At 37.7% G+C, this 12,467-nt stretch overlaps 1 protein-coding gene across 2 annotated transcripts in view; it reads left to right on the forward strand.

The window, feature by feature from the left end:
• tln1 (talin 1) overlaps positions 1–12,467 on the forward strand; it is a 93,640-nt gene that overhangs the window by 12,318 nt on the left and 68,855 nt on the right. For both annotated transcript variants that reach the window (XM_023338296.1, XM_023338297.1), the window contains exons 2-4: positions 6,725–6,781; positions 8,194–8,356; positions 12,285–12,382. In XM_023338296.1, the coding sequence (XP_023194064.1) occupies positions 8,227–8,356; positions 12,285–12,382 (228 nt within the window). In that variant the 5' untranslated portion in view covers positions 6,725–6,781; positions 8,194–8,226. The remainder of the gene's footprint in view (positions 1–6,724; positions 6,782–8,193; positions 8,357–12,284; positions 12,383–12,467) is intronic.

Raw genomic sequence — 12,467 nt, forward strand, 5'->3', positions numbered from 1 at the left:
TTTTTAACATGGATTTGACATCGGAGTGAAACTGTCAACAAGTCTGTCCATTTAACTTTTTTAAGAAAGGGGGAGAGCTGTCAAAATAAAGAGAGATTTGCTTTTACTGACTGTGGTGCTACCTGCTAACAGCATCATGTTGCCCTGCTTCCATTATGTTGCAGCAGCAAGTCAACAAGTGCTGGTGGAGCCCACAAAGCCACACAAGATGTGAACCTAGAATTCATACTGAAAGTCTTCAGCTCAACTAGTTTTAGTTTTACTGCTCGCGGTGCCATCTTGTCCTCTTACCCAAGGGTGAATGCAAGGGTAAAGTTTCTGTGGTAAGCAGGAAATGTAGAAGAACAGTTGTATCAGAGCTGTGGTGTGCCTCTTTATAGAAAATAATGACTTAGTCTGTTTGCTGTTTTTCTTTTGTCCAATACTAAAAATATAGCCACCAGCCTTCAGACTTGATAAGGAACATATCATGGAATTTAAGTGACACCTCAGACTTAGTTTGGAATCCTGGATTACTTCTAAAGAATGGAACCATATAAAAGATATATTTGTGTGTTTCGAATTAAACAAAATTAACTATTTAAATTTGTTGGAATATTTATTTGCCGGACAATAGAAATCAGATAACTTTCAGAATAGTTACCAACTAGCTTCACTGTGTTTAATAAAGCAAAACAGAATCATGTGCTGAGTGTAGAAGAAACAAAGCTGCAGTGTTTCATGTACATCTTTTTTGCTAAATCACCTTTTAGTTACAAGCCACGAGCAGAGTATCAAGGCTGATGTTCATAGAATCTGTGAGGTGAACTTTAAAAAGAGAATTCAAATAACTCCGAGCAAACAATGAGCAGTGAAAATGGCTCACTCCAAAGAATGAAAAACATGTCAGAACAATGCTGCCGTTTGAGCTCTGGAAGACTGAAACACACATTTCTACCCATACTAGTATTTTATACACTTCTAGTTTTTACTCTTAAATGAAGTCAAAGCAAATGGTTTTTATATTTCCCTAACTTCGTGGCATTTTATAATCTACCTATCAATCTTTTTAAAACAAACTTTCACCATGTTTGTAAAATAAAGAACCTCATATGATTTCAACATAGGTAAAAAAACATTCTTTTTTGAAAAAAAAACCAACCTAATTGTATCAAAGTTCAAAATACATTTTGTTACTTTACATAGTTATGTATAGTAACAAAATGTTTATAGTAACAAAATGTATTTTGTTACTATATTCAGAAGAAAAGGATTGTCTTACAATGTCACTCTTTTGCCCGAACATACAGAGAATTGTACGAGAGATTGTCACAGGTAGAACGCAGCCAGTACTTTCAGGAAATTCCTTCAGTTTGCTGTCAGCCTCTTGGCAGCTCCGCTTACCAGCTTCTGATTGATCATTCCATCAGTTTTAGGTAAATATTCAGTTTTTGGGAAAACTTGGCTTTAGCTACAGGATGCAAATGTTAGTAAAATGAACTTTATTTTAGGTTACTCAGATTCACTGTAATTGGTTGGTACATGACAATTTTTAGCAGTATCAGCAGTTTGTCAGAATGAGTTGTAAAACACAGTACATGCAAAATAAAGTCCAATGTACAATTTGAATGGCTGATGCACTGTCATTTCTTTGTGAGAAAGTGTTGAGAAAGTGTAACAGTTTATTAACACTCATGGATCTCCATAGCTTTTCATTTCAAAAGGGCACTTTTACTTATTTGTTGCTAAAAGAACCTGAAAACTTTGACCTAAAAGAATTGAATCTATTGTTGAGCAGGAAGATGCTTGGCATGTAGATTCTATGTATCACAAAAATGACCAGCTTTCAGTTATAAGTAATGTAGTTTGCTGTAGAAGAAACGTTTTAAAAATAAGCATGTTTTTTGTGGGCAGTTGCACTGTCACTCAACATATCATGGCCAAACCTGAAGCACAAGATAGAGACACTACTGTGTGACATTTGAGTGTCGGAAATAGAGCGGATGTTTGGTTCAGGGTGACAACTGGCTGCTGGAGCTTCACTATGGAAGAAGTTTGGAGCTTTTGAAGCTGCAAAGTCATTATTGGCAGCCTGCTGCTATAGATATATTAACCACAAAGAGGTAACTGTTCTGATGCATACTTTTGACAAACATTTTTATTTTCTGGTTTCTTAAAATTTTCAAACATCTAATAAAAGTTTGATTATATTTATTCACTTGCTGTTTTCAGAATACTCAGTTGATGAAGGCTACACTTCCTCATTCCTCAGTAACTACAGTAATTACTGTTGTGACCCTGCACTTCCTCTGGGTGGACTGAGAGATATTAACAGCACAATTTCAAAAGTCTCCAGACTTTGTGTAATTTGGACAAATTTCCTGTTTGCTTTGACTGATATTAATTGTACAGGAAGAGCAGTAGGTTTGAAGAGCCTTGTTTAAATACAAGATTTAAACAATGTTTAAATCCAGTCATAAATAGGCTTTTGGAATAGTGAACTTTTTTATCTTCCTTTAGTCAAACTAGCACTGTGCAGACAGGATTACATACTCCCAGCTGATTCATAGCTGGGAGTATACGGATGTCTAAAATGCCCTTTTATGGTATTTTTGGGCCTTTAAAAAAACAGGAAGAGGCATTGGGTCATCTGATCTCAAAAGAAACATGTCATTTCAGAGCTGTGGAGTTCTGGTTTGTCTCAGTGCAACAGCAACACTTGCACCAATATTTAAAATAACTCAGAAAATATCCAGTATAGACAAACAAGTAAATTAATGTGACTGAGCTTAGAACAAATACATATTTTGCAACAAGTGTCAGTAGCTTTGGGTCTGATTCTGTTTGAAAAATACATTTCAAGATTTGTAGGAGTAAAATCTCTGGTTTCATATGAACATGTTTTCTTTGAGTGAGGTGTACCAATATGGACGACCACAACTTACATAATTAAAAATAAGAACAGAAATATGTATATATTTTGTATCCTGTTTCATATGAATGTTTTTTCATCAAGAAATGTTTATATTTCTTGATGCCCACGCATTCTGTATGAGCGTCCACATGGAACTCCACCGAATTATGCTCATTAATAGACTATTTTAAAACTACAGTTGGTACGGAAGCTGGCTGGGCTCCCACATAAATAGCTTGACTATAATCTCCAGCAAAATTAGATGTTTCATTCCTAGTATTACTAAAGAAAGAGCAGAATGGTAGCTCACAATCAGTTGTACTTATTTGCACAAGTCTATGGATTAAACTCAAAATAACTAATAATGAAAGGCAATTAGCATTATTATAACTATATAAAAATAATACTAGTCTAGCAGCAAGATGAACTATTTGTGCTTTTCTGTGTTGATTAAGGCAAGTTATTGATCGTTATTGATTTTTGTTTAAAACTTTTATATTAATATTATGAAACTCCAATATTTTTACTTCATTGTTGAAATGTAATAAGGTTGTAGTACTGCTAGTACCCAGAGAGAGGCCAAGACATTATTTTGCAAGTCAATAGTTAGACTCAAATTACTACAGTCTTGAGTTACGTCACAATTTTTAATGTAAGGTCTTAGCCTGGTCATTTCAGAATAAACGGGCTGCATAGTGGCGCAGTTGGTAGAGCTGTTGCCTTGCAGCAAGAAGGTCCTGGGTTCAATTCCCAGCCTGGGGTCTTTCTGTATGGAGTTTGCATGTTCTCCCTGTGTATGTGTGAGTTCTCTCCAGGTACTCCGGCTTCCTCCCACAGTCCAACCTGTTAGGTTGGACTAACAGGTTGGAAGTTACAAAGCAGGCAACCTCACAGGTTGCCTGCTTTGTAACTTCTCCCTAGGTGTGAGTGTGTGTGTGTGCATGGTTGTGTGTCCTGTCTGTTTCTGTGTTGCCCTGCGACATACTGGCGAGTGGGTGTACCCTGCCTCTTGCCCAGAACGTTAGCTGGAGGTAGACAGCAGCACCCCTCCCAACCACTCTAAGGGACAAAGGTGTACAGAAAATGGATGGATGGGTTTCCTCCAGAAATGAGGTACCCTGACCACTTTGTTAAACCTGGTGGTCGGGTCACCGAGGAGGTCTGCAGGCAGCTCACTGTGTTTTTGTATTAAAAGATGTTAACAAGTTAACAAGAAATGTAAAATATTACTGGAAGACCTTACTGACAGTTCCCAAAAACACAACTATAGCATATTAAAAACAACAAATGAAAAAAATAGGGCTAAAATAAATATCAGTTATTTGCACTTCTGATAAATCCAAATGAAGTCATCAATCAGTCAGTGGATCTAAAAACATGATGCAATGCTGGTCACATTTGGAACCGGCCCAAGGCAAAAATGTACTAAGCAGCTGCTTATGCCCCCCAGCCCCCCCGCAGTCCTTCAGGGTCCCCATATATGCTAACATTTTAACACATACCACAGATATAGAAATTTAACATTTATTTACTGAGAATATCAATGCTGTTAAATTTGATTTAATGGTTTGAGCACAGATAAATTGAAAGATTTTAAATTGTTTAATATTTAAACTTAAAACTTTAAAGTGGTGGCAAATTTTCTTTGTAAAGTTCAAAGAACAATCTTCATAACAGAACAATCTAACTGTCTTCATAGTTAGATTGTTTTGTTACCACAGCTACAATCTGATGCTTTAAGTTTGAGCTTTGTTTGTTCACAAATGTATCTCAGGAAACTACAATTATCACTGATTGCTTTTAAGGTTGGCCATTGAAACTAGTCCCACTCTTCCAGAATCGATCTTCAAATGTTGTTAGTGGTGCTGATATTCCTAGCAGGAATATCAGCTAGATCAAACTTTGCACAAGGCCTCATGCAACCTTGGGCCTGCCCCGGATACAGAGGGACAGACTGGAGATTTAATTTATGTGGCTATAGTAGCTCTTCCATTTCATGTCTATTGAGTTTTTAATAAGCGCCAGAGACTGTTTTGGTTGCCCAAGCTTAGTGGGACTACTTTTCCTGATGTATGCGTGGTCACACTTCAACTCTGCCTAAAAGAACTTGATATGGTGCATTTTGATGCATTGCGTCAGTGCAAAAAATAAAATAAGATAAAATAAAAATTAAACTAGACAGTTAAACATCTCCTCTATGGGCTGAACTACTGGTCTACTAACCAGTGAGCACATCCTTAAACTATCAGTGCAGACACAGTCAGCGTGTTGAGATGTAAACTCACATGGCACACATAATGCTTTGTTCACAAAGATATATCATTCTCACAGCATGCTCAATGCACACCTCTAAACACGCATCTATATTTTCAGTTCACATTGAGCTTTGGAAGCAGAGCAAACACAGTGGCTTTTAAACTTGACTGATAGGTTGGGGCAAGTAAAGCCTAGTGGCCCGCCAGGCATCTAATACACTGGGGGAAACCCTGTAAACATTGGAGGAGGTTAAATATAAGAACAATGTGTATATACACCCAATATTTTTTGTGGTACTTCAAATATGTATATTTAGTTTGACAGTGGAGGATCTAACCACTCCACCTATAGGGTGCTCATTGTGTTCATCAGAGAGACAGGCTGGATGGAGATGATTGATCAGTGCAGTTTGGTCCTGTCCTGTTTTGTGGATGAGACAAACCACACAGTCATGGACATTAACATAACAGACTAAGTAACTAAGCAATGAGTAATGAGACTGTAGCAGATGAACCTTCCAGTTGCAGAGGAAGGTTGGGTACTACTTGAATTGCTGTAGGAAGTTTGATCTTTGCTGGGCCTTGCTCTGAATTGTGTCCATGTGTGAGGACTGTCTCAGGTTGTGAGAAAGAGAAGAACCAAGTGATCCACAGTGATGTGCTTCTTTTGAAACAGTGTTGCAGTTTTTTAGTGTGGTTTTATCTGTGGTGGGTTAGGTAATAAGCTGTCAGTATTTTGGAAGTTCACCATAGAGGTGTGAACTGTTAAAGCTGTGGTGGGATGTAAGCACCAGACAGAAAAAAATAGAACTCCCTCTGTGAATCAAATAATCTACAGTTTTAAAAAAAGTAAAAACGTGTAGAGGTAGCTCTACATGTGAGAACTACCTACATGTAGCTCTCACATGTAGGTGAGAGCTACATGTCTGTACTGATGAGCATAACTGTATTTTTACCATGTCTGTATCTCTGGTAATACCTACAAAGCATTAAGCACTGAAGCTATCTTCAGTGCTTAATACTCTGAAGCTACACTTGCATTGTACTTTCACCATGTGTACCAAGAGTAGGAGAATTACTCCTGCTGCGACATGCAGGAAAACAAGCTGCTGCCATCGAAATGAAATTAAGCAGATTTTAAAAAAGCTGATATCCTTGCCTGCTTTGTAAGTTTTTGCCACTGTTTTTCTGTGCACTGACTCTGCTGTCGGGAATGTGTGTTCACCTGCGTGGCTGTGCACCTGCAGTGGCGTGGCAGTGGGTCAGAGCATGTGAGTGTCACTGATGCACAGTAGAAGCATGCTTTTGTAAATGAAGGAGGGGGGAAGAGTGTCTCATGTCACCCCCACAAGATGCTGAACTGGCAGCTGCCCATGTCGCCCATACCAGAATCTGCCACTGTAGATATATGTAAGCAAATATCTAAAACTACATATGTTAGCAAAGTAGATTTAAGCAATGTTACTTTTACCGCTGGTTTGTGAGAAAGCTATTTTCAATTGAAGCTTTATGTATGTCACACTTGCATTTGTACCTGTTGAAACTAATTACAACATGGTTTCTGTTTTTCTTTTAGGACGTGTTCAACCCCCAACTTTGACTGGACAGTCTGTAACACACTGGTTATCTTCAGGTATTTATTTCAGTGCTCTGAACTTTGAATATGCAAGTAACGAGTAAAACAGAAATTAACAGAAAAAAAAATCTGTAATTTATTTTATTGCAGACAGTATCAACATGAAGTGTTTGATCTCGTTTGAACTTTTTTACGTGGTAATATACAATTAGTTCATCTCAGATCCACAAAACACAATATTAAAAAGATGGCACAACAGATCCTGTACCTCTTTGTAATGTTTTCATGGCTCTTAACAACACTTTACCATGTTGTGGCATTGAGGATATCAAGAGATAAACTTTTTGGTTTATGTTTTTTCTTTTACCTCACTGTACATACAGTGACAGGAACAAAAGAAGAGTAAAACTGACTTGTTATTTGGGTTTTGAATACTAAAAGATTCTCCTTCAGGTACCGATCAGGACAGGGATACCCGCCCAATGCTAGGTTCTTGTCTTCCTCATCCATGCCAGCAGAATTTGGTTTCCCACTGTCTTGTTGAAAAAAACTCCTTGGTGTTTCTGATCATTATCCCGGTAGACCATTAGTGAGGTCAGGATATGATGTTGGAATGAGAGGGGAATTAATCTCCCCTCAATTCATTCCAAAGATGCACAATACATCAGCATCAGTATTGGCCAATGTTAATAATTTTTTAACATATCCGTATCGGTCTGATAAGTAAAACTGAACCAATGTTGACTGATGTTTACTTCTATCTTGTTTCCATTTTATAATGTAAATCAGGACAGCAGGGAGGTTGGCTATGTGATATTTGTTCAGTCATGCGACAGTGGCAGTGATGCAGCACAGGATTATGGGATTGTTAAACAAGATCAGAAGAGCAATTCACATTGTGTCCCACAGATAGTGGAAATCCATCTGGGTTTCCACTAGTTTTGAGTTATGATGACTAATAATAATGTGAGGAGAGAAAGAAAGTGATTTAAAAGGTAAAAATATGTAGGAGGCAGGAATTCCAAGCATCCTAGGTGCCTGGGCATATCAGTAACTCAAAAGGAGCCACCCCCTTATATGTGCAGCAATGTATAATAAGTAATTAAATAAGTAATATTTAATAAATATGATCTGCTGAAAGTGAAAATTATTTTCCAAGAGTACACTGAGTTACCATTTGTGGTACTTGCATGTTAAGGTTTTTTTTTTAAATCTCATTTATTATTTTAACCTGGAAACTCAAAGTTTTACTAGGTGTGTTGCTTCATGTTGACACACCGGAGTAAAACTGGTTAGAGATCAACGGTTGGGTCTGGTTGGGCCCAAAGTTTGTCAAATTTATTAAGCAACATCTCGACAGGTTCATCTTCAGATTCATTGGCAGTGTTGATTCTCTGGATAACTTTGATTAAATCTGCCATTTTTGATTGCAAAATGACTTTCCTGGCTGACTTTTGTCCCTTTTACAGGTGTGGAGTGGGTGGCAGAGCGGAGCTGCAATCATGGTTGCCTTGTCATTAAAAATTGGTGTGGGGAATGTGGTCAAAACAATGCAGTTTGAACCCTCCACAATGGTCTATGATGCCTGCCGCATCATCAGGGAAAGAGTTCCTGAGGCACAGCTTGGCCAGCGTGAGTAACATTTCTCTTTCCCCACACACATGCGCACACACCCCACCCGCCGATACACACAGGTGAGTTTGAGTGGTTTTTCTGGGATGAACTGGATGCTTAAAGAGGGGCTTATTATTGGTCATATATCTGAACCATTTGGAGGAATTGTCTGTTTTAATGAACTGGATTATTTTAGTTTGACTCTGGAAAATCTGTGATCTTTTTCATTGTGAAATATTCTGTGACACATGTGAACTAAACTCAACCTTGAGAAGAATTATTCATTACATGTAGTAATGACTGACAGGGAGAGGCAAAGAGTCTGGAGGGAGAATGATTCTAGGGGAGAATGTATGCCCAAAAATGAGAGGAAGCCATCATCCACAATAAGCAGTATGGCAACGGTGCATCACCTACTGAATTCTGCTTGCTGTGTCTTTCTACTGTGCATGTAGTCTATAATTACACTCATCAAAAAACCCACTATTCATCCAGAAATCCTTTCAAATTACAGACCCATCTCCAATCTGCCTTTCATAACCAAAGTGCTACAGAAAGCAACCTAAAACTCAATAACCTCTATTTCAATCAGGTTTCTTTACTGTCACTCCACGTCTATAGAATGCCGTACCTGACACTCTGAGGGCACCACAGTCCACCGATTGTTTTAAAAATGAAGACATTTCTTTTTTTTAGATATTGGTTTTAATTTATTTTGTTTATGTATCCATTTATTTAAATATTTTATCCATTGCAATTCCTTGTTTTGTTCCCGTTTCCTGCCCTTTGAGATTTAAAGATATAAAGGGCATTATAAATATAACCTATTATTATTTATTATTATTAATCTTTACTTTGAGGGAAAAAAACTATCCTGTAAATTAATTAATTAAAAACAACTTATTGTTTTCCTCTGGAAGAGTTAAATAAGAAGCTGGTGAAAGAGTGGGGGTAGTTTCGAGAATTGGGAGAACTCGGGGTTTCTGTGGATCTCTCTCCTCTCTCTAGACTTCTTCCTTTTGGATCCTTGATTAAGAGGGAATGAAAATTAATGTTTGTTTCTTGCTCTAGCTAGTTAAAGAATTAATGTTTTGGAGTTTCTTCTGGACCTGCTTATTTTCCTTGTGAAAATTCAGAGTAAGATCAGTAAAAATGTTTAATAAACACTGTTTGCCTCTCTACATTCAGAAGAAAACAGTTCTGCATTTTGATTGTAGTCTACATCATCTGAATTCTATGATGCTGTTATGTTCTGTTACACAAGCTATTTCAACATTAGCTCCCTGCACAACTTGCTCCAGCATGTAAGCTATTTTACATTAGGTTGTGGGTGAGGTACATAATACCCATGGGAAAAGCTTGTCTCTACTGGCCAGTAAATTACACAGTCCAATTTTGCAAATGTCTTGCACAAAGCCCTTCAAGTTGGAACTTCTTAATATAGCTCAGCAAATGGAGAAGGAAGAGAACAATCAAAGGTTGTTTTTTTTAACGTTGTTAACAGTCTGACAAAGACAAAGCTCCATTAAACTCTGTTCCTTAAACCCTAAGCAGTAATAAATGTTGCTTCCTGTCAGATAAATGTAATCTCTTTTCATTTCAACCCTGTCTGACATGTGTCCTTTGGTACTCCAACTTCTGAATGACTGTTGGAGCTAAGTTTGGATTGACATTGTTTTGTCTTGTTGAACACTCTGAGCTCATCTCCAGGCCATTTAAAATAACTTTTGTCTTTCATTTATCTTTGGTGTCCAAATGTTGACTTGTTTTTCTTCCAGTAATTGGTGTCTCTATTTTGGATTGCATGCATTTATCATTGTGGATAAGATTCTCACCACAAGCTTTGAAGATTGCTGTAATGACATGAATAAATTATTTTGTAATTGAGCAAATGATTCCTTTGTGTGGTTTCAGCTGGGATTTAGAGTTCATCATAAAACCGGACCAAATCACAACAATCTCTTGTTAGATTGTGTTCTGCATGCAGTGAGCTGCGTCTAATTTTACTGCTGCATTGAGATGACAACAGTATTTTAGAGAATCTTGAGCAAGTCTTTGGAATTTAAAGAACATCACGTATTAAACTGTTTATTTCATAAATTTCTTGAATTTTTTTTGCACTAGCTTAAGCCACAAAAAAAAGCATTGGCTTAAGCCACTAATACACATAGAACTGAAACAAAGTTCTATATTTTCAGCTTTAACTACTCAACCAAATGCTGCTCAGCTTTTCTTATTCATAAAACTAAGGGACAGAAATCAGCTGTGTTGACTTCAGGGTAAGACTACAGTCTTACCCTGAAGTCAAGACTTTCTATTTAACTTAATTTTATTTTTCACAGTTTATTCAATGGTAAAGGTTTTGTGTTCTGATATGAACACATTAAAAACCTACAATGGCATGCAGAACATTGAAAATGTTTCTGATTATGATTCTACACCTTTGAATTTCCGTATCATTAAGTTTAGAACAATGGTTTGATCTGAATTCCTGGGATATTGTTGCTCCTCAGATCCCTGGTTTCCTCTGTTCTGAGGCATTTTAGAGCAACTCGTTTGCCTGAGGTTTTTTAAAAAGTGAATGAGACGGGCGTGCCGTGGTGGCGTAGGAGTTGGCGCGACCCATATTTGGAGGCCTTGAGTCCTCGACGCGGCCGTCGCGGGTTCGACTCCCGGACCCGACGACATTTGCCGCATGTCTTCCCTTCTCTCCTTCTCCATTCCTGTCAGCCTGCTTTCGTAAAAGGGACACTAGAGCCCACGAAAGACCCACTGGAGGGGTAAAAAAGAAACAAAACAAAAAAAATAAAGTGAATGAGACATTTCAAGCCCTGCCCCCCTCCAGGTCACAGAGTGTTCCACTCCTCCCCGTTCAGCCATTTTGGTAGATTGATGGCGACAATATGATTATTTACTGGCAGAGAAACATTTTATTCCAAAGTTTGTTAAAGATGTCAACAACATAAGACTTGTCCATCCACCTTACAAGTTGGAGCCAGAGTCTGACCCAGAACAGGAGAATGAAGACGACCATCCTGCAGAATGCATCACAGTGGTGTTATTAATGTATTTACACCCTCTACATCCATATCAACTACCTACAATATGGAGTGTAGTTTAATTATACTGTCCATGCATGTTAAAATATTAATGCGAAAACAATATGAATAAAGTAAATAAAGCCTTGACATAATTAAGGAGTTAGCTAAAGTGAATGTCAAGAATGTAGCTGAATTCATTTGGATTATTTTTCTCCCCAAGACAAAAATTGCAAAACAAAGCCAAATAATTATATGTAAAACATGAAGTACAGTTATATCCTCAAAGAGGCAGCTAACAGCTAGCACACAGTACTAACAGAATACTATTGAACGCATGCCCAGTATGTCATTATCAACATTATCAAATTCTCATTAAGACGTCAAAATAGCTTTAGAATGTCTGCAACTAATAAGGGATGTTTCAGCAAAACTTTGGAGAGATTAGAGAAAAAAAACATTTCTCTTAATTTTTCAATGACAAAGCTCTATCAGTATTTCTCATTCCTGGTCTTCAGGGACTGCTACCCTGCATGTTTTAGGTTTCTCCCTTCTACATAATTCCTAAATTGAATAAGTGGATGATTAACAGGATTCAGCAGCACTTGATGACATGCAGAAGACACAGTGCAATCACTTGAACCAGGTGTTCTGGAGCGACAATTCTAAAACGTGCAGGGCAGGGGACCTGAGGACCCATACTGAGAAAAACTGCTCTATTATATTCAAGCTACAATCTCTCTGTTTTGCTATTAAGCTGATTTAGAACTTGTACATAGAAGTGGAAGGCAGAGCATTCAGTTGACACACTGCTGTAATATACTTGTAGCACAAGCACATTATCTTCATAGTAGCTTGATATTTCAATCTGCAGCTACATCAGTTTTACCTTTTCTTTCTTTCTGTAGCCAATGACTACGGGCTGTTTCTGTCTGACGAAGACCCAAAAAAAGGTATCTGGCTGGAGGCTGGAAAGGCGCTGGATTACTATATGTTAAGGAATGGGGTGAGTGGCACTGAACACTTAATAGGGGTGGCAAGACATTTCTGGTGTGGCTTATTATGGCTCAATAATTTTTTCATTTTATTGA

The sequence above is a fragment of the Xiphophorus maculatus genome, chromosome 8 (genome assembly GCF_002775205.1).
Source record: "Xiphophorus maculatus strain JP 163 A chromosome 8, X_maculatus-5.0-male, whole genome shotgun sequence".
Classification (NCBI taxonomy): Eukaryota; Metazoa; Chordata; class Actinopteri; order Cyprinodontiformes; family Poeciliidae; genus Xiphophorus; species Xiphophorus maculatus.